Source organism: Notamacropus eugenii, chromosome 1 (genome assembly GCF_028372415.1).
Source record: "Notamacropus eugenii isolate mMacEug1 chromosome 1, mMacEug1.pri_v2, whole genome shotgun sequence".
NCBI lineage: Eukaryota > Metazoa > Chordata > Mammalia > Diprotodontia > Macropodidae > Notamacropus > Notamacropus eugenii.
In genome coordinates this window covers 562,559,644-562,583,446 of record NC_092872.1, presented here as the reverse complement: position 1 = coordinate 562,583,446, position 23,803 = coordinate 562,559,644, and the positions used below count along the sequence as shown (strand labels likewise).

At 35.4% G+C, this 23,803-nt stretch overlaps 1 protein-coding gene across 4 annotated transcripts in view; it reads left to right on the top strand.

Moving 5' to 3' along the window:
• Positions 1-3,756: 3,756 nt before the first annotated feature.
• The window catches only part of SNTG2 (syntrophin gamma 2), a 668,997-nt gene continuing 648,950 nt past the window's right edge, over positions 3,757-23,803 (top strand). For all 4 annotated transcript variants that reach the window (XM_072634327.1, XM_072634328.1, XM_072634326.1 and 1 more), the window contains exon 1: positions 3,757-4,435. Coding sequence is in view for 3 of the 4 variants with exons in the window: in XM_072634328.1 (XP_072490429.1) it covers positions 4,364-4,435 (72 nt within the window). In the remaining variant the exon portion in view is untranslated. The remainder of the gene's footprint in view (positions 4,436-23,803) is intronic.

The window sequence follows — 23,803 nt, the reverse complement described above, 5'->3', positions numbered from 1 at the left end:
AACAGATCTGACCATCTGACTCCCATATTCAACCAATTGCAAGGGCTTCTCTAGAAAGAAATATTAAGTTGTTTTTAACTGTCAAAGCCTTAAACAATCTGGCTTCAACATGTCTCCTTCCCCTTCCTTATTCTATAATCCAGTCAAATTAATCTTCTTTCTATTCCTTAGAAAAAGTCTTTTGTCTCTTCTTTCTCCATATCTTTGTACTGGTTATCCCCTATGCTGGGAATGTACTTTCTTTTTACCTCTTAGAATCCTTCCCAATGCATCTTATGCAATACCTTCTTCATGAAGCTTTTATCTGATTACCCAACTGTTGTTATCCTACCAGCAATCCACCTTATAATTAATTTTATGTATTTATATTTATTCTCTTTATATTAATTCTATACATACTTAAAATAATTCTTGTTGTCTCTCTCATAGGAATGGAAACTCCTTGTGAGTAGGAATTATTTCACTCTTATATCCTAGAACCTAGTATAATGTTTACTACTGTGAAGGAGCTTACTGTTTTTGATGAATAACATATGACAATTTTAGACATGATAAGAGATTTGGGGAAGCATTATATCTGTTTACAAGTAATCAGAAGATTATCTATATATGAGAGATTAGACCTATTCTACTTGGTACCAAAAGGCAGACTGAGAGCAAGGTTCCAAAGTTACAAAGAGACAGTTTAGTTCATTATTATGAAACGATCTTTCCATAATCACAGGTATCCAAAACAAAAAGAAGCATCTTCCTCAGAAGTCATCAATTCTCCCTTATGGACATTCTCTAATCGAAGACTGGATGGCTATTTGTTCTTCTGGAAATTACTGTTCAAATATACATTGTACAAAATGATCTCTGAAGTAATAACTAGCATTTACATAATGACTATTATGTGCCATGCACTATATTAAGAGCTTTACAAATTTTATCTCATTTGATCTTCATAATAACCAAAGAAGGTACTTGCTATTATTATCCCCATTTCACAGTATAGGAACTGAAGGAAACAGAGATTCAGTGACTTGCTCAAGATCACACCTCTAATTTCTCTGCATTTGACCTCTGGCCTTTCTGACTCCTAGCCTAGCATTCTATCAACCATGCCACTTAGCCTCAAATCCTATTCTGTGGTCTTGGAATTTTGAGACTTAATTGAGAATGCACTGAAGTTGTCTTTATTTATTTAATTTCTTAGGGGAATGAGGTATATAGAAACTAACTTTTGAAAAAAAAGTTACTCAAAAATCTTGCCAGTAATGTTCTTATACAATGTATGAAATAGACAAAAACGTAAGTCATGTACTTCACAAAGAAATCACCACTTGTTCGGTTTCTAGGGCCCATTATAAATATTCTGATTTGCTCAGAGAAAGTGTCAGTATGCTTGGAGCCCCTGAAACTGGAACCGAAATCACAGACTGTTAAAAACCTTGGAGATCATCTATTTCAGTAAACTCATTTTACAGAGGAGCAAACAATTACCCAGGTTGGTGCAGTGACTCACTTAAGTCATGAAGTGATGCAGTAGGGTCATAAAAAGCTTGGGTTAGGAAGGCTATGAGAATTTTAGAAATCAACTAATTTAACTTCCCCTTTGTTATAGATAGGACAATTTAAGGGCAGAAGGGGAAGGGATTTATTCACTGCCACAATTTGGTAGTAGCTCAGCAAGTGTTTGAATCCTATTCTCCAGATCCTTATCCTAGTGATTTCTCCACTGTGCCACAATTGCCTTAAGACCAAACAATAATTTATTCCTTGGAATATTGACTCAATTTCAGTAATATCATGAGCCAGCTGAATATGGACAACAGGATTTACAGCATGATGCAAGGAAGAGGGAGATAGATTTGGTTTCAAGGGATCTGAGTTTGAAAACTGGCTATGTTTTATGCTACCTGAGTAACCTTGGACAAAAAGTTTCACCCCTTTTCAGTTTGATAAGGAACTTAGAGGGAAGTCTCTCCCAATGCTATATCTTTAATCCTAAATTTGCCTAGAATGTAGTCAAAGCATTATTTCCTGAATTTTGATCATTTGATCTGATAATCTCCCAAGAGTAACATATTACACTACAAATAAACCTACATCGAATGGCTTCCGTTGTCTGAGTTACTACTATGGTTGAATCTCTAATAAAGATTTTCTTCTACCTATATCCCTTGATTTAACTTCAAATTAATTGTTAATAGAGTATTCTTTTTCCCCCAGTGACTGATTTTTTTCCTCTGGTTAATGTTATTGTTGGCCATTTTCTCCTTTTTTCCCCCAATTCTTCTTTGTCAGGAAATGGAGTCTGACTGGAATGAGTATTATAGAATCTAAGCACTAAAAAGGCATGTTCAGAAGGGTTTTGGTCACAGGTAGGAATATCTCACTCTTAGACACAGCTAGCTATATGCTGGCTCTCAAGTGTTTTTGGATTCACTTCTTTTTCTGGACTCTCCAGAAAAGAGAAGGGAAATTTGGGTGCAATAAAATCCTGCATGGGAAGAGGGGAACAAAAAAGGGAGAACAATGTATGTTTCTTTTTGTAAAATAAAATAAAATCTAACCAGTGTGGTACTCTTAAGTGCTATTTGTTACAATCTCAAATGAACTCCCAGCTACTCACATACCATGTAGAGCAAAGACAATTTTTAGAAATTAATGCAGCTTGCTGTAGGGTGACTAGGATGATGACAAGATAGTACATGAAGTTAAATTGAAATTGGAGACATTTAGTCTTGTAAAGAAAAGAGATAGGACAGTACTCCTCAGAATTAATAAATCTGTTAAGTGGTAGAGGGTTTGAGCTTGTTCCGTTTCACCATAGAAAGCATAATTAGGAGTAAAGATTAACGGGGCAAATTTTAGCTAAATAAAAAGTATTCCAAAAGCTTTAGTTTTAAGCTTTAATAGAAAAGAAAAAAATAATAAATCTTTGCTAACGATTAAAGCTTTACAAAAGTAGAAACTTTGAAACAGTGAATCACAGTGAAACAGTGATTTCTTCCTAAAGAGTCTTTCTTCAAAGAGGTTAGATGGTCATTTGTTAGCAACGCCATAAAAATATGACTTTTTATGTACTGTTTTGAATAGATGTCCAGTGGAAATGGGAAGAATATTGAATTTATTTTTTAAGATGACCTGGTTTGGAATTCTGGCTTTGCTATTTACTACTGGTGAGACTTTGGGCAAATTGCTGCCTCTGTTTGGTCCTCAGTTTCTCCTCTGTAAAACAAGGTATAGATGGTCTTTTCCAGTTCCAAATCTTATGATTCAAGGATTCTCTTCCAACTCTGCAATTCTATGAGATTTGTTTCAGGTGAGGTGCTGAATAAGTCAGGGACAACATGTGTTCACTAAATGCTGTTTTTCTGAGACTCTTATTTTATTGGGGGGGGGGGGGCGGATCACATAAATGGAAGTGAGAAAAGCACCACCCATCAAAGAAGAAGGATGGAAAAAAAAAAAAACCCCAAAAAACCTGAGCCAATGCTTGCCAGGCAATGGAAGGAGAGGCAGAGGGCCAAGACCAGCAGGTGCAAATTGTAGGAACTCCAGTGAATGAAATCTGGGGAGCACTTAGTACTTTGCAAGGGAGAGATGGCAGCTCCATTTATACACTAAAAAGACAGAATAAGATAGTTTTCCTAGGATGGAGGTGAAATGATAATAAACCTTAACGTGGGCCAGACGCTGGAATATGATTCAGTGTGCAACAAAGTATCTTTATCCTTTTGAAAAGTAGTTCAAAGGGTGTGAAACATTTTCCCAGGGTGGAAGAGGGGCGGCATGGGGAAAAACCCATGGGTAAAAGCAGAAATGTAGCCGCTCTTGGTGGCGAGATGGCTGTAAGAAACTGCGGGGTCTACGCGGACTAAAAGGCTGAGTGGAAAGGAGACAGCAGCACACAGAGCCAACTGAAGGAGCAAACTGAACTTACAGCTGTCCTCCCTTTCGAATTTGTTAATCGCTTTCCTTCAAAGCGCCCAACCTGGTGAGAAGCAGCGTTCATTCGTTCCCCTCCCTGGCTCGGCGCCCCTCCCTTTCTCGAGCCCCCTTGTGCAGGGAGCGTGTCGTGGCCCCTGCTCTTGAGCTGCTCTCATTGGGAGTGCGGAGCTGAGCTCATGGCCTGGCTGAGATCTGCCATCGCCACTGCCTCTGCCGCCACCGCCCGTCTCCAGCTGGTGTGAGCTACGGACCCACTGACTGACGGACTGACAAGCGCCGAGCAGTGGCCGAGCCCGGAGCCGGGGACGCCGCGCTGGGTTGAGCCCGCGGCTGCCCCCGCTCCACTTTGGGATTATTCAATGCCTGATAAAGGAGCGATACAGCCGAGTACCGCGCACAGAGGACCCGAGCTGCATGGGAGGAAATGAGTGTGGCGGAGAAGCAGCCACCCCCCGCACCGCGTGAGCGCCCGGTCACCCTCCTGGTCCCCACTTGGGTAAGTACGAGGCGCTCCCTGGATTGCGCGTCTCAGATGCTGCTTCTGCGGCCATCCAGCTGCATCTACTGCCTTTCGCACCCCGGGATAACTTTCCTCACAAGGAGGAGGAGCAGAGAGCAGAGACTGGGGGTGGGGGGCCTTTGGGGCACCCTTGGGACGGAGCTCAAACAGATTGTGAGAAAAAGTCCTTCCTGCCCAAGCCGTGGGGGGGACTCAACTCTCCTTCCTTCCCTTTTCCTTCATCTCCCATATCTCTAACTCTAAGAGGAACTTCTTGTTTTTACCCATCTATTTAGAAGTGGCGTGGAGGGTTTTGCACGACAGGGCAGTTACTTTAACTGGACGTGAGGAAAATCCTCTTTCCCCCTTCCCCACATCCTCCTAGTAGGAGCATTTAAGGATTTACGTGCAGCTTTTCTTTGGGCTTCTGTCCCAGATTGTAAGGGAGATGTCTCTTCCACCTCCCCCCACCCCTGCCCCCTCCAATCTCGTCTTCAATCTTCTTATCTTGTCCTTCTACACCAATAGACAGCAGTGGCATAGGGGACTTCTGTAAATTTAGGTAAGTGGTTGATCTGAGTTGACAGCTAGCTCCTCAGCTGTCTGTCGTTTGCCAGGGGTTCATCCTTACTCACTGTCCACTACAGCATCTATCCACCCCGCCCCCAGGCCATTCAGTCAAAACTTCTAGTGTTTGTAGATGGTGCACACAGTTGAAAAAGTTCTTGATCACCATAAAGGGGGGGGGGGGAGGGGGAGAGAGAGAGACAGAGAGAGACAGAGAGACAGAGAGAGAGAGAGAGAGAGAGAGAGAGAGAGAGAGAGAGAGAGAGAGAGAGAGAGAGAGAGAGAGAGAGAGAGAGACACAGAGACAGAGAGAGAGACACAGAGACAGAGAGAGAGACAGAGACAGAGAGACAGAGAGAGAGACAGAGAGAACAAGAACGAACGAGAGAGTATACACCATCCCATCAGGTTACAACTAGGCACAAGAAGCTTTCAGAACAGGACGCATGTTTGTATTCATACAGATGAAGTTAGAGCCAACTACTTCAAATACACATTTCCCTGCCCTCCCCCCACCCCTTTACCACCACTACCAAAAGACTAAAAACAGTATAACCATTAATACCTTTTGCCAGCTTTCTCAGAATGGCTGAATGATGTTCCAAAAGGCAATAGGCTTTGGAAAAAAGTGACTGAATTGTCTCCTTTGTGATAATGCATCTATACTTTCATTGTACTTCGGTTCCTAAATGAAGATTCTCACTCTAAAGGCACAAAAATCATAGATGAAAGTTGTCTTGTGTTGAAATATTGCTAGTAAATCTTAAACTTAAGCTTCAGATGAGTTTATTAAAAGTATCTTTTTTTAAAATGAAATTTCCTGTCAATTTGTGGCAGGGTCTATAATCAAAGCTTTTCATATGTTAAAATGAATTTTGTCAAAATAATAGGCTTCTTAATTATAATTTTCATAGAATTATGAATGTTCTACAACCAAAAATTTTCTTTTGAATGATTGTTTAAATTTATAAATTATGACCTGCAATGGTTAAGGATTATATACTTTGTATATCTGTGGGACCCTTTAAAGTATTCTGGTGCAACTCAAATGCTCTTCAAAACCATTAATATTAACATAGGTTTGAAATTATGAACAATGTATCACGTTTACCCAGTTGATGACTTAATTCTTGAAAATTGTTAATATAGAAGATGAATCTGTCACATTTATTCCAAGTACTTTTCAGAATGCTAATGGTTTATCAATCCATTGATTACCTTAATGTATTGAATTTGGTGACTAATACATAGCATTTAAATATATATTCTTGAGATATAGATTGTTACCACAACTAAATTAAGACCAGTTTGAAAGGACAAATAGCAGTTTGGTATATGAAATGACAAATGGGTTATATCACAAGAAACTTTGTGTCAGTATTGGAGACCAAATATCAGACTGGTGGCATATGGGAGATTGAAAGTAAGAAGTCTAAGATTTAATAAATTTATTTTAAAAAATAATGAAATATATGCTGTGATCCTTATTGACATTCAAATGAAACTGGTGAAATATGCTACACTTTCATTATCTAATTATTTGTTTATATTTTAGATAAAGATTCATCACATAGCATATAGCTTTTACTTTTTCAATGTGTGTGTGTGGGGGAGGAGATATACTGATTTTATATATGTATATATAATATTCATCTTTTGAAAGGTAATATAGTATAAGCTACTGAGTGCTGTTTGATTTCTCTTAGAACAGATGACCAAAAGATTAGCCAAAGGTTAATTAATGTTGGAAAGAAACCAATTTTAATATCCACAAGTCTGTGGTTTTCTTAATGATTTGCAATAATATTTAATGGTTTTAGTTAAGGAGAATTCAAATCTTTTATTAACTTCTAAAAACACAAATACATGAGTTAACCCAAACTGCATTTCTAGAGCAGATACTTTATGTAATATGAGATATATTCACAACTTCTGTAGGACCATGTGAATGTGACAAATTTTATGAGGATGTCATGAGTGTTTACTTGTTGATTTTATGTTTTTCCCTTTTGTTCTATTTATAGTATTGCCTCTTATTTTTTACAATTTAAGAGAGTCCTATAGTTCAGATTTCGTTGTTTATTATATTATACATAATATTATTAAAATGCTTATTATATCACTCTGCTAACACATGATCAAATCTGCTTGTCTTCACATCACAAAATCCCATTGCAGTGAACCATTAATACAGTGTGTACTGTGTGTTTTCTGCTATTGATTAGTATTTACAGCACACTTTCTGTTTTTAAATAACAATGCTACTTCAGTCTAGCAAGCTTGAAGCATCAGACTGAGGGAGACAATAACGATCTGTTTCATATGATGGATTTGTAGATTGAAAGGTGAGGGGGGGAATGCTAGGTCATTTGAAATGTACATTTTGCAATATAACCACTTAACCATCTCCTTAGAGGTTGAATTATTATAAGCAGTAAATTAAACACCTAATCTCCCCAAGAATCTTAATCATTCGTTTCATGCTTTCATTATGTGTGCCTCAGCCTTGCTGACTCATCTTTCATTTCAACTGTGGAATTTCTGATCATGGCCATGACATCACAAATAAAACACAGCAAGTACACTTATTTTTGGAAAGGGCAAAATATTCTGTTCTAACAGATGGGGGAAAACAAATCAATGGGGAAAATTTTTAGCAGGTTCTAGTGCAGAAAATCAGCTTATGTTTCATAGAAATTTTGAAATATTAACAAAATAGAGTATATTTCAAACTAAAATATATTAAGCATTTTCTGTGGAAAAGTTTAAAAGTTTATTTTACTTCAAGTTATTTTTTTATAGAGCTATTGCAGCCCAAGAGAGAGGTGGAAGATAATTCACTTTTCTCTATAGAATATCATCATCTATTAAAAGGGTATGCTCCCAAAACACAATTTTCTCACAAAGAATGTAAAAGTAATTAGAATTGGATTAATTCCAGCTTGGGATCTCAGATTCCCAAAGTCCTGGGAAATGCTTATTATATCACACTCCTAACACATGATTAGCACTGTGTAAGTATTAGTTTCTTCAGATATTTTCATTTCCACTTCCATGATTCTGTTTTCTGAAAATTGTTTTAGTTAGGCTTCTCTCTTTCTCTGTCTCTCTGTCTCTGTCTCTCTCTGTCTCTGTCTGTGTGTGTCTCTCTCTCTATACACACATACACACAAACACACACACACACATACACACACGCACATATATGTTAAAGACTGAGAGATAGAAGATTTTCAAGATTGTTTAGAACAAAACCCATAGGAAAATTATTTTAAAAAGTCATGGTGGAAAGAACAGTAAACCAAATAGGAATCAAATACTTAGTGTAACTCATCCAGCTGTGTGACTTCGAGTAAGTAACTTACTTGCTTTAGTTCATAATTTTCTCAGCTGTAAAAGGTCCCTTTCTATGCTACCATTCTGTGAATTTATGCATTCCTATTGAACAAGCGCATTTTTTTTCCATTATTAAGTCACCTGGATAAAGCATTTTTGGATTATGTTAGGTGAACACTAGATGTCACTTTACCCCAGACCATCAGGATTCTTAAATTTTCTAGTATTAAGAATATGAGACCTCATTTACCCCATTATTCTTTCTCTAGCGAATGAAACACTGAGTGAAGTGTCTTCCTTAAAAAAAGGTTTGACAGAGAGCCATGGCAGAGGAATTGATTTTGTGAACATTCTCAGCAATGAAGACCCTCTCCTTTCCTTCTGTGATGACTGTTAACAGATGCATAGGACTCTGGTACTCTTAGCTACACTTGGAGATTTTCCCATATTGGACTGATCATATCATCAGTACTACTGTCTTCAGAGATTTCAACTGAAATGACTCAGGAAGACAGTTTCTAATATCTAAATTGTCAGTGTTTTGTGTGTCACTTTCTTTATATTTTAGACAGGAAGAGAATCAGGGAGAAATAAACGTATCTTTTTACTGACTAAATAAATGATTATTAAAACTGGAATTTCTAAAAGACACAGACTTGAGAATTTCATCATTAGCCTTCATTGTATTCTTTCTCTGTGTGTCTTTTGCATCTGGAAGTTCTCAGAATTGATTCCAGTACTCAAATAGCTACACAGTGTCAGACTAGCAATCCACCAATCACATGTTGAATGTCTCATCTGCTGTGCTTTGATAAGCAGTTAAATTCAGTATAGTAAGTTTTGAATGAAGAATAATATTCAGGGTTGATAGTATCAGTAACATGGAATTTATAATCTAAAAACAATGGTCACGTTAATGTTAGACAACATATTTGTAAAGCCAATCGGCATTATAGGGATGTCAGCATTGATTTTCATATTTTATTTTTTAACATTGTCTTGTGGTTGGATCATAACTTTAAATAGTGTACGAAATATTAAAGATTTAAGCTAACAATAGTGTTCAGTAAAAGCAGCTTCCAGTTAAGCAGCTAGACATTTAAAGGTGAGGAAGTGATAATTAATTATGTAACTTCTTAATGGAAAGTATTTAAATTTAGACTTTCATAGGATTTAGAGCTGAAGGATTCTTGGAGATTGCATATTCTAGACTCTTTATTTTACAGGTAAGGGAGCTGAGGCCCAAATTGGGGAAATGATTTTCTCAGTAACAGGAGTATCAAGTGTCTATGAATCAAACTTAAGACCCCTAACTTTAAATCAGTCTATTTTCTATTATACCCCGTTGTTTCGGGTAGCATACTTTTATAATTGTCTTCACACAGTTTATTTGAATAATTAGATAATTTAATCTCTAAATATTTAATGTTTCTGTTGTGAATGACTTTTTAGTGATTTAAAAAATACTTATTGCAAGTGTATAAGATTGTGAATGATTTTTGTGGGTTTATGTTATATTTTAGAGGCATTATGGCCTATTGGACAACTTGTTGGACTTGAATTTAGAAAGAGAGTTCACATCCTGCCTCTGAGGCTTTCTAGTTGTGTAACCCTGGTTAAGTAACAACCATTAAAGGCCTCTGGCAAATCTCTAAAAGACTAAAGGGCTATAAACTATTATGCTCTATCTTGATGTAGGTTGTTCCCTATACTTACACAATCACAAATCCTTTTTAGATTCACTTTGTGCTATGTTGTAAACTTCCCGAACTTACATATTGTCTCAATTCATCAAATAATTATTAAGCACCTATTTGATAGAATCAGTGTTGCGGACATTAGGGATGTAAATAAAGCCAAAAAGGAAAAAAAAATAAAATACTTATAATAGTTATCTATATTGCCTGTAAACTATCTCCCTGAAGCTTCCCTAATGAAATTTCATTTCCATTGCATACAATCAGCTTTTAATATAATGATTTATATTTAAGTCTCTTGGATTATGAATTATTGTTTTCCATGACAATCTCTTCAGGAGGTTTCCAGCCTTGCAGAAGTAGGATGCCAAGGTGTTGACTTACATTTTGAATTTGGGAGAGAAGAAGAGAATTGTATAGAGTAGGTACTGGACCCCAAGAAAATTCCCAGAAATATCATCTCTACATATTCTACCATAAAAGATTCATCTGAATAAACAGATCCCTTTAAAAAAATGTGAACTTAAAAGAATTAAAGGAGATAATGACTTTTGGTTATTTATTCTTTAACATGAATGCTTTTTCAGATATTTTTAGTATTTAGAGCTGAAAGGAATCTTAGAATCCACCTCGTTCAACTCTGATTTTATAGATGAGGAAAGAGATGACCCATGATGGGGAGAAAGATCATTGAATTTGGAGTCAAAAGACTTGGGTTTAAATTCTGACAGCCACTTGCTGCCTGTTTGACCTTGATTTCAGGTTCCCTCATTTCTAAAATGGGGAGACTGTGGTAAAATATCCTCAAGTGGCCTTTTGAGTTCCAGAAATACTGAGATCTCATGATCAGTCTTTGGTAGTGGAGTGAATTAATGAATGAACCAGGACTAGGAAACCATAGTATCCAAGCTATCAGTTTAGTACTCTTTCTCTTACTGTAGCATGTTGCTTCTTTTGAGCAGGGACCCAAAAGGATATTGAGTGTTCCCAGAGACTTCCATTATTTTTTAAATTAATTTTATTTATTTTCAGTGTTCTACAATCACTACCATATAACTTAGATTTTTTTTCCTCTCCCTCACCCCTACCTCCCGCCTCTCTCCCCTGAGATGGTGTACAATTTATATAGGTTCTACACATACATTCTTATTAAATACATTTTCACTGTAGTCATACTGTGTAGAAGAATTATAATAAATGGGAGAAATCATCTAACAAACCAAAACATAATACACACACAAAAATGATCTGCTACATTCTGTGATTGAATTCCATAGTTCTTTCTTTGGATGTGGAAGGCATTTTGCATTAAAAGACCATTGGGAGGTTTTTTAAGTCCTTGCATTGCAATGAAGTTCCAAGTCTACCAGAAAATACTCTCACACTCTGTGGTCATTGCTGTGGCCAAAATTCTCCTAGTTCTGCTCCTTTCTCTCAGCATCAGATCATATAGAGACTTCAGTTATTTTAAAAAGTTTCTGTGGGTTGGCCCATGTGGCAGCAATTTCTATCTGTCATTTTTCATCTTTTTGTGTGCTAAGGTTCCTGATAACTGATTTCTACTAATCCTGGCTTCTCAGCCTTAGAAAAGCACAGTCAGGAATATACGTGAATCATACAACAGAATATGCTTACTGTAGCAAAGGTGTTCATACTTCAGGGATATTTATTTGTATGTACTTCTCCAGCAAGACTGCTCAGAATCTTTCCACAGTTTCTCATGCTATGCAGTTCATATCTACATCTCTCTTTAAATCTTCTGTAGAAGAGCTGTACACCATGATGAAATCTGGAGTCTGTTCTCTGTGTCTCTTAGTATTTAACGAGAAGCACCACAATTCCTATTTAAGTAATATAGGTTATTAATGTTACTTTATTTCAAGGTAATTTTTACCTGGATTTAAAACATTTTAGCACAGAACTATTTCGGGTAAGAAATATATAGATCATGTGTTCCATAATTATATTAGTTGATGTTTATATGACATTTTAAAGTTTGCAAGCACTTTATGTGTACATTTGATCCTCACATCAATTCTGTGAGACATCAATCAATCTACAAGTATTTATTAAGCACCTACTGCATGCCAGATATTGTTCTAGGTGCTGGGATACAAAAGCAAAGAATGAAACAATTCCTACCAGCAATGAGTTTGTTAGTATTGTCCCTCTTTTATAGATAAAGGAAATGAAGCTCATATAAATCAAGTGGTTTGCTTAGGTGTCATAGCTAATCAGTGCCTGAAGTTGGATTTGAATCCAAGCTTTCCTCCTCTCAAGTATAAATATTCTAGTGTATCCACTCTTTGATATTTTTTTTGTCATCTACTGTAATATAACATAGGACATGACAAGTGTTTAGATTATCCTTATGTCGAGTTAACAAAAATGCCTTAAATATGAAATTATTTTTGCTATATGCTTCAATATTTTGTAGTGGAAATCATTCTCCATTTGGGGTGAGAAAACCTGGATATAAGACCAGGCTCCCACATTTACTTTTGTGACCTTGGGTAAGCCTTTTAAACTTTCTGAGTCTTAGTTTCCTTGTCTATAATAGAGGAATAATGGTATTTGTATAACTCATTTCACAGGGTTGTTGTGAGAAAAGTACATTGCAAATCTGAAAGTGTGATAGGTAACAGTTTTGTGTAATAGAGAAAGTACTGGATTTGGAGTTAAATGATCTGAGTTCGAATGCTTGCTCTTTTATTTACTACCTGAGAGTCCTTGAACCATTCCTTACCTGTAGCCCTCAGTTCCCTCCACAGGCTGTAAAGTGTCAGTGAATGGACTAGATAATCTGCATAATCTCTAAGAACCCTTAAGATTCTAAATTTATGATCTTTTGTTATAGAGATGATTTGTTAGTATTATTTTGGAGTCAGAACTCCAAAATGGACTGTAAATAAAATAATTTTATTTTATAAACAATGAGAAAGGAGAAGCATCCTACTTAAAGGTCATTTCAGTGATAGCAATAAGTGTATTGGGTTTATAGATTCTTATATGAGATATTGGAGATATGACTTCTTAGATCCTAACCTATCGTACACATTTGTATGTGTGTTTGTGGTTGTTGGGCAGTGATTTCAGTCACAGAAGTATCGTTGGAGCCGTATAAGAACCAGAATGGCATGCTTCCTCCAAAGCTAAAGAAAAGAGTGTTTACAAGGAAAAGTTTGACGGGGTCAAAGGCCTTCAAGGGAAAAAAAAGATGAATATTGATTTCAAAAGCACATAAAAGCAATAAGATTTTTTAAATAAGAGGACTGTAATGACCTGTAAAGAGGTAGTTTTGGAAGTAGTGGTGACTGAAGCCAGATTGCAAGAGATTGGTGGTAAGGAAGTGAAGATACTGCCTGCAGACTACTTTTTCAAGGCACAGCTACATGGAGGAGGGTATCAATAGGATATAATATGAGTTTAAGGAAGGCAACCTTAGCATTAGAGAAATCCAACCATATTATACATATATATATGTGTGTGTGTGTATGTATATAGATATATATACATATGAAGAGAAGGAAGCAACAAAAAAGGGGAGATAAATTGCATTATTTTTCTTTTTTTCAAATTTAGGATAATATTTTCCTTTCCCAATTTCTTGTGAAAACAATTTTAGCATTCATTTTTTAAAATTGAGTTCCAAATTCTCTCTCCCTTCCTCCCTTCTCTCCTCCCTCCCTGAGAGGATGAGCAATTTGATATAGATTATATATGTGCAATCATACAAAATATATTTCTGTATTAGTCATGTGAAAGAAAACATAGATCAAAAAAATCCCCATAAAAAAATAAAGGAAGTGAAAAATTGTATGCTTCAATCTGCATTCAGACTCCATCCATTCTTTCTCTGGGGGTCAGTAGCACTTTTAATCATGAATCCTTTGGGATGGTATTAGATCGTTATATTGCTGAGAACAGTTAAATCATTTAAAGTTGATCATCATACAATATTACCGTTAACTCTCTGTATACATTGTTTTCCTGCTTCTGCTCACTCCACTTTGCATCAGTTCATCTACATCTTGCAAGATTTTTCTGAAAACATATTGCTCGTCATTTCTTATGCCACAATAGTATTCCTTAATAATCATATATCACAACTTGTTCAGCCTTTCTCCAATGGATGGCTAACCCCTCAATGTCCAATTCTTTGGACAAAAAGAAAAAACAATCACAAAAAGAACAGCTATACTTTTTTGTACAAATAGGTCGTTTCCTCCTTTTCTATGTTCTTTTTTGGGATCCAGACCTAGTAGTGGTATTGGTGGATCAAACAGTATGCACACATAGTATTAAGAGGTTTGGGTATATTTCCAAAATGCTCTCCAGAGTGCTTGGATCAGTTCACAACTCCACCAACAGTGTATTAGTTTACCAATTTTTCCATGTCCCCTTCAAAATTTATCATTTTCCTTTTCTGTTATATTAGCCAACTTCATCACCATGAAGCAGTACCTCAGAGTTCTTTTAATTAATGATTAATCAATTATAATTTAGAACATTTTTTCACATGATTAGAGATACCTTTTATTTCTTCATCTGAAAACTGCATTTTCATATCTTTTGGCCATTTATCAATTGGGGAATGACTCACATTCCAAAAATTTGACTCAGTTCTCTGTATATTTGAGAAATGAGACCTTTATGAGAGACACTCAAAAGAAATTTTTTTGCACTTTTCTGCTTTTCTTGTAAATTTGGCTGTATTGGTTTTGTTTGTGCAAAACCTTTTAATTTAATATAATCAAAAATTATCCATTTTGCATTTTGAATTGCTCTCTATCCCTTGTTTGGTCATAAATTCTTCCCTTCCTGATATATCTGATAGGTAAACTAGAATGAAATTATATTTTAATTGAGGAAACCACCTGTACATATATAAGTATATGTAAAATATTTGCAAATTAGATATAAGGTGTCCATCAGCAAATTATAAGTGTGATTTTCACCATTGACAAAGGATCAGAGAAGTCAGATGAAAAAGGTTACATAAGGATGGAAATTAATAGTTCTGGAAGGCAATAAGAAGGGAAAATGAAAGACAGAAGCAAATTTCAAAATGGTTGCTTCTGAGGTGATCCAGTCCTTCTCAAAACAGGTCTGAAATTTTTGTAAGTTCATGAACTGGCTAATTCTTCTAAGACAGCTTTTAGAAATTGTCCTAAGAAAGAAAATCACATTCATCCAATTCCCTGACTGATTGTTACAAGGGGATATCTCTACCTTCTATATCTCCTTTCTACCAAAAATTGCTACTATGATGAATAAATGCGTGGTGTTTGCTGTTTTTTTAAAATTAAATCACTTATTATGAAACTAATTTTAAACATAGAAAATATGCTTAAATTGTTCAACATTTTTCTGCCATTAACTATCCATAAGACTTATTCCTTCCATTGCTGTGTTCATTTATAAAATTCTCTTTTTTATTTAATCATAGGCAATTTATGTATTATTCAACAGGTTTTGCTTCATTTACCTAAGATTTAACCAAAGCAACATAGTTTAGTGGAAAATATTGAATTTAGAGTTAGAAGATTTTGGAATTTCACCTCTGAACCAGAGCGATTGTTGATGCATATAAATGATGAAATTAGGAACAGAGTGTAAAGGAAAGTGTACAGGGTGGAAAGAAGGAAATCTAATAGTTGCACCATTAGTCATCTAGCTCTGGGATTTGTTTCTCTAAAAAATTCAGTCCATGTAAAACATTTAGGTAAAACAGATGCAAGTGTGATATATTGTTAGGGACTTGGGTAGTTCCATCAAATGCAAATGCTGATACCAAGAAACATCATAAAAATAACTCATAAATACAGTTAGGGTTCCTGAAGAAAGGAACATATTGTGACACATAAATTAAATGTTTAAACCAATCGTTCAAGCTACAATCATTTATTAAGCATCAGTGTCAGGTATTATGCTAAATACAGGCATATAAAAATAAACAGCCCTGACCTCATGTAGCTTAAATTCTATCAGAGAAAGACATAAAAAAGAGTGGTATGTAAAATATAACCAACATAATGATTTAAATATTGCATTCAATTTATTGACTTATTATTCTGTGTATGGTGATCCTTGAGCTCTTACCACTGTTTCACTTTCAGAAAACAGAGATTTCCTTTCCATAATTGTAGAGTAAGTGAACTTCTACACTGATATCTATTTTCCTTTTCTTTTAGTCTTCTCACTGTTTCCTAACCCCTGCCCCATCTAATCCTTACAGGACTTACCTTATTTCACTGACTGATTTTCAAGACTAAAACATGTATAAATGGATTTCTTTCTAGGATGTAAGCTGATAGTGAACTTAAGGCACCTCCCAATGCAGATTGGTATCCATTTTATTAGAGCATCCTTGAAGACTTAACAGCCACTAGATCCAGAAGGATAAATTTCTAATGGTGGAATATTAGAACTTATAATGGAATGAACTTTATTTAGGTGGGAGAATTTGAGTACAAAAGGAACTTTTATAGCTCCTTTCAAATCATATTCTTTATCAGTAACCTATTTGCAAGGATGACCTTGCCCTGAATGAAAATACTACATTTTCCTAATACTACCCCTTGAATACAAGGCTTCATGATTGATTTTGGAAACATGTTCTATCTTTGAGTAAGTCATTTAGATGAAAACAGAAGTCCTTATTTTTTTTTCCTGGTGTAACTTTAAGCATGGGGCAGTAGCAATACTTAATAAATTTATGAAAGCAATTTTATATAATAAAAAGAGCACCAAATTTGAATTACTGTGACCATGAAAATTTGTAGGATTTAGATACGTGAGAATCTTAGAGATTATCTCATCAAAATGTCTCACTTTGCAATTGAGAAGCCTGAAGCCAATAGAAGGAAGTCTGCTTAGGGTCATACAGCTAATAAATTCTGGAGATGGGATTCAAATCTAGTACCTCTGACTCAATATTCAGAGCCCTTTCTAATGCTATCACATATTTTGCTGAATACACTTGTTCCTTTGTTATTTTTACCCTTGATTGAAAATTGGGGGTAATGTAATGGATTTCAGACCTTGGGAGCATTTGGGATGTTTTATTTCAGAAAAATGTCTATTACTTTATTTTTTCTTGTTTTTTAGTCATGTATTGTATTGCATTTTTTTCCAACAAGATTTTAGTGTACAGTTTTAATTCCAATTCACTGTTTTTTAGTACTCTCAAATGTTAATTTATCTTCCAGTGGATAATTCTGAAGTGACTGTTTCAATCTTGTATTGAATAAATTTAAAAAAAACTAGGAGAAAATTGCAAACAAGGAAGGATTTATATGAAAAAAAATTAAGACTAGTACATTGTGGGATGATACTGGAAAGATTTTTATCCTAACAATACTTCCTAGAAGCTTTGTGCTAAAGAAATAGCAAATAATAATTTTGAGTTTTGTTTCTTTTTTTTTGAAAAAGGAAACTACATTTTTGAAATTCAAACATAACTAAATGTATTATTTTCATTTACAAAATTAAACCCTCATTTCAGTTATGTGTCATGAGACACTGTATAGGTACTGGGTTCCACTACCTGCTTAGCAAACTTGTCTGTAGTCAAAGTCACCAATGCATAGAGGAGAGATTGCTAGACCTAGAATCAGTGGTCTGTTGGTTTGAGTCATGAGTCCAATACATGCAACTGGGACCTTGGGTGAAGTCGCATCTTTATTTTGGGATGTCACTTTCTTAATAAGATGATGGCATCCATCTCACAAGTGTAGTGAAAGAAATGATTTGTGAATCAATAAATCAACACATTATATTAATTGTAAGTACTTACACTCAGAAACCCCCACCTTTCTAATTTTACTCTCTGACACATATTCTTCAATCCAGGGACACTAACCTCCTTGCTGTTTTGTGAACAAACCACTTCATTTTTATGATCTGGGCATTTTCTCTGACTGTGCCTCATGCCTGGAATACTCTCTTATACTCTCAGACTCCCAACATTCATGGGTTCCATTATGTCCCAACTAAAATCCCTTCTCCTACAGGAAGCCTTCCCAAACTGCTCTTAATTCCAGTGCTTTATATCTTTTAATTATTTCCCTAGTTATCATATCTATATATATAGTTATAGAAAGATAGAGAGATATAGATCTCAGTGTGTATATGTGAGTATGTGTATGTGTGTGGTTGTTTACATGTGAATTCCTTGAGAGTTGGGACTGACTTTTGCCTCTTTTTGTATCCCCATTGCTTACCATAGTGCGTTGCATGTAGGAAGTACTTAATAAATGTTTATTGATTGAGAAGCATTATGCTAAACCTTGGGGGATATGAAGAAAAAAGTGAACCAGTCCTTTGCCTCCAAAAATCTCAAGTCTAATGTGAGACTCAACATGTATACACATGAGTACACATGTAGAATTTATACAGAATGAATAGAAGCATGTTCTGGGAAATTGTGACAATCTTTGTGGGGACCCAAAAAAGCATCATAAAGAAGATGGTGCATGAATTGAGTATTGAAAGAAAAGAAGGAAGGATTCTCTAAAATGTAGAAGAGAAGTGAGAGCATGTTCCAGGCATGGAGGATAAGCAGTACACAATTTACTGTTTTCTGGGGGATACCCGCTATGGTTGGAAGCAATGAACTTGAAGTCAAAATGTTTGAGCTCAAACCCAACTTTTGCTACTGACTGACTGGATGACTTTGAGTATGTCTCTTACCTTCTCTTGGCCTCAGTTCCCTCATAAGTTAGAAAAAGATTTATATGTAAGCTGATTTTTTATAAGGTCCTTTCTAGTTCTGCACTTCTATGATTCTATATAATGGCATATACTGTTGAATTATCTGAGACTTTTATAGGTTATGTAAAAGTAAAATATAATTTCTTTCAAACACAGCCCTTGAGCAAAGAGTTTGTTTCTTATTTTGGACCTTGTCCAGGACTGAAGTTATTTATAGGTCTATCTGCCTTGGAAATAAATAAAATCATTTGGTGCCTTAGTCAGATTCATGGAGCAATGGGAGAAAAGGAAATGAGCCTGGATCCAGTTGAGTATGGTGACTTTGGTTTATGCTATTTCCTAGATTCATATTTTGTTGTGTTGGGGGAAAACAGGCATATCAATGTCAGAGAAGACATGAAGTGTCCTTTAAAAGTGTGTCATAGGGCAAAGAGCATATGAATTTCAATCAATATATGTTTTCTTAAATCCAACTCTGAAAAATGAGAACTGTGGAAGCATAGAGAAGTTGAGAAGTATGGAACCCTAGACTAGTCACTAAACCTATTTAAGTGTCAATTTCTTCATCTGTAAAATTGTGATGATACTTATATTACCTATTTTATGAGAGTGATATGAAGAAATGGTCTGTAAAATTTAAAATGTTATGTAAATGGGTGTTATTCTAAGTGAATAGGTGAAAGGTATTAGATTCTCCCATTTTGGGGACTCTCTCCTCCAATAGATCTCCAACAGTATGACTTACTGGGTAAATCTAAGAAAGTTTACTTGAGGCATTTAGAGATTGAGTGACTTGTGCAAGGTCACAAACCTAGCAAGTTTGGCAAGCAGGCTTTGGCTCCAAGCCCAGGATTCTATCCATTAGGCTACATAGTTTCTTCTTCATCATCATCATCATCGATTTGTGGGTTTATAGAATCTTAAAATTCCAAAGTTAAAATCTCACCTTAGAAGTCATGTAGTACAGGTTTTGATCCAATGCAGAAAATCTTTTTTAAGATATGCAGGTAATGTAGGTCATAAATTGATCTAGACTAAATTTAAGTACTGCGTGTAATGGGGAACTCTTTGCCCTAGGAATGTCCCATTCCACTTTGGGATAGTTCAAATAATTTGTAAGTTATTTATCTGATTAAAGTAAGATTTGTTTCCCAATCCATCTTTTACATGATACATATTTTAAAAAAAACCTTTGTGTTTTCACTCCTTCCAAATATTTTCTTTTTTAGCTGACCATCAAATTCCTAATATTTTGTCATATGCCATTTTTTTAAGTTTCCCTAAAATTCCTGTTACTTTCTTCTGGCCAAACTCTGGTTTATGAGTGTCATTATTCATGAGTTTTATACATAAATTAAGACAAGAGTCTATCTGTGCACTGATCAGCATCCTGTTAACTCTTTTGGTACGACTATTTTGATTTTTCAATGTAACTTGTCTTTTTCCTGAAGAGGAGATATTGTACTGTTGACTAAGAATTAGCCTATATTCAATTAAAAACTAAGGTCTCTTTTCCCCCCACATGAGTTTCTGTTAAACCACATTTTCCCCATTTTGTAGCTGTATAGGTGATTTTGTAAAAAAAAATTAAAAGCACATATTCCCTTAATCCTTATTAAGTGTCATCCCATTTGATTTGACCCTTCTTTCCAGTGGGTCAAGATCTTTTAGGATTTGGATTCAGCCGTCTATTGGTTATTCTCTGCAACTTCTTGTCATCTCCAAACTTCATAAGCATTTCTTCTATGTTTTCATTCAAGTCATTGATAAAAATATTGAACAGAAAAGGAACATGAACCTTGTCCAAAGTCAGTAGAGATTGCTTGGGCTGACAGAGTATTTTCAGGTACAGGTATTTAATCAGTTCACATATCCAACTTTTTCTGTTGGTTCTAAGAAGCCATGAGATTGTCAAATTTGTTCCTGATATTTGGGTCAATTGTGTCTTCTGGTCAAGTAATTCTCCAAAGGAAAGAAAATAAATATCCTTTTTTATTCAGTGTTACTTGTGATCAGGTGTAAAAGTATGCATGGTCTTATTAAATCCTAATATTTCTATTGACAAGTTAATGTACGTAAGATCTCCATTACAGAAAGCATGTCCCCTGTAGTGAATTTATGGGAGGACACAGAACAGAGTAGCACAGAATGGACAGGCATGGATAGATTATAATTTGCAGCATTAGAAAACAAAATTCACATTGGTGTGACAGCAATGCTGAAGATTTGGGGTGTTAGAGTGTTATATTATATTTTAGGTACAATATTAATAAATGTCTTTGACTAAATGAAGCTAAAATACCTTTACTGTAATTTCAGAAATCTTTTATTTGTATGTTTTCAGAAGAATCAAACTTGCTTTATTAAACTTGTCTAAAATTAATATACATGAAGTAAAATCTCTATTCTAATGATGTGAACTTAGTGTTCGCAGAAGGATACCTGTTCCATTATAGTGTTCAATCATTCAGCCATAGTAAGAACTTCTTAAATGCTTCAGTGGATCCATGATTACACTGGTGTGGATATTCCCTCTCTTTCTACAAATTCTAATCTATTCACATGTTCCTTTGGTTCTTTTGCAATTTTATGAAAAAGAGTAAAACAATACAGCCATCCATCAATCTCTCACTATAGTTATATGAGCACCTTTTCTGGTTATATAAGTCCTTTTTGTAGGAGGTAACTCAGTTACCTACTTTGGGGAAAACTGTATATCTGAGCCATAGCTAAGTTTCTTTTTAGAATTTTCATGGAATTTTACTCTAAGGTAGAAGAAAGAGTTAGAGAGAGAACCTGTTCCCTGTGAGCAGAGGGTCATAGGATCAAACTTGTATCTCTGTAAGCTCATAGTTCTCTTTGGGGAGGGGGCGGGGAGAGCAGGAGAGTAACACCTGTTGAACCATGGATGATTTCTTGGAATCTCATCTGAGATTTTTGGAAGATGGACTTTCAGTCAGTTCTGTGATTAATACTTTTTTTGGGGGGGAACTCCATAGATCTTTGGGATTCCTTTGAATTTGTTTGATCTTTTTTTTTCCTCTATATACGTAGATTTGTATGTATGTATGTATGTATTTGGACAGCTAGGTGGTATGGTGGATAAAGCACCAGGCCTGAAATTTCAAACCCAGCCTCAGACACCTTCTAGTTGTTTGACCCTGGGCAAGTCACTTAACCCTGTTTGCCTCAATTTCTTCATCTGAAAAATGAGCTTGTGATTTTGCTTCATTTCAGTCTTGTTTGTCTCTATGTGATCTCATTTGGAGCATTCTTGTCAAAAATACTAGAGTGGTTTACCATTGTTATTTCCTATACCTACTGCATTGGTTGGCATATATTAGACATTTTAAAAAATATTTGTTGATTTTTTCCTTTGTGAATTTCTATATTTGCCTCTTTTGAGTGATGCTGGATTAAACTGATAAGTCCAGTGTTCAATATAATTGTCACAATGTCATCTTCCAAAAGGGCAGCTAGGAAGCTAAATGGACAGGTAATGGTCTTGGAATCAGAAGACTGTTCTTCATAAGCTCAAAACCAGCCTCACACATGTATTAGCTGTGTGACCCTAGGCAAGTCACTTAATTCTGTTCGCCTAAGTTCCTCATCTGTAAAATATGCTGGAGAAGGAAAGGACAAATTACTCCAGTACATTTGCCAAGAAAACCCCAAATGGGGTCATGAAGGACATGACTGAAAAATAATCATTCTCTGAAAGGAACATATATAGTATATTCCTCAGAAGACTGGCGAATATCTTTGTTGAACATATATCTACAGTATGCCTTATTTGATGTTTATATTCAATATGTGATTAAAAAGTGTTATTTCATAATAACATCTGTAAAGGAATCTAAACATATGCACAAGTAAGAGAAACTTTAAGGTCCTCGTTCTACCACATAGTCTTTCTTTCCCCCAATCTGCAAACACTATTGCCAAGAATGTATACTTTCTGTATCTCTCAGTGAATTGTGTGGTTCGCTACAGTGAACAATTTCTAAAAACCTTCCTGTGCTTTTTTTCCCCTTATTCATATTCTTCAGTATCAATTTTACTTCCTCCTTAAGGTACTTAGATAATAATCTTATTGTGGAAGTTTCATCATCATTACTGATAAGAATAGATCTCCACAGAAATGTTGATATGCCTCTTCTATTATATATCTTTTCTTTTTCCTTGTCCTCCATCTATATTCATCTGCAATTGCTTTAGGATGACCAAGCTGGCTTATCTGAGTCTCACAACATAGTTTTTTCAGGCTTATTTTCTTCACTGTTGTTTATGACTATTCTGTGAATGATATTGCCTATAAGCTTCTATAATGGTTCACAATGCTTCATAAACAAGTTAGTTTATATTCTGAAGTGATATGGCTGTTGTCATACGTAATGGAATATTGATTGACCAGCAGTTTCTGAATGCTTTTGGCTACTTTGTTATGGTGATAGTTTTATATTAGTTAAACTTGTCCAAAAATGCTAAAAGAGTCAATGCCTTTAATTTTGTCCATTTCTAATTTTTCTCAGGCATCCTCTTGGTTAAACAGGTTGGATTAGAGCTTTGGTACTTAAACAGTGACCCTTTTTTTTTTTTTGAAGTTTGTATTTGCCTTAAAATAGAAATTAGCTGCTTATAGGATCATAGATCTTAGATCTAGATCACAGATCTAGACCTGAAAGGGACACAAGAAATCAATTAATCCAAATCTTTGCATTACAGCTGAGGGAACTGAGGTCCAGGGCAATTAGGTAATTTGCTTAATGTTTCACTCAAATACATTTGTCTCTAGGTCCTCTGATTCCTGAGCTAATCAGAATTCCACTGATTTCACTCTATCACTTTGTCTTTCTAATACAAAGCAGAGTGAGAATCTGTCCAAATTGATCAAATGACAGTGTTCTTTATCTTCTAACTTAAGTTGCTTTCCAGTAGAACAGCATTACTTCCTTCTTGACGTGTTAATGAACTGGATACCAGATATTCTATTATTTCTACCACTTATCTTTGTAGTTGCCCTTTGCTACCTGGAAATTGGTAGTACCCA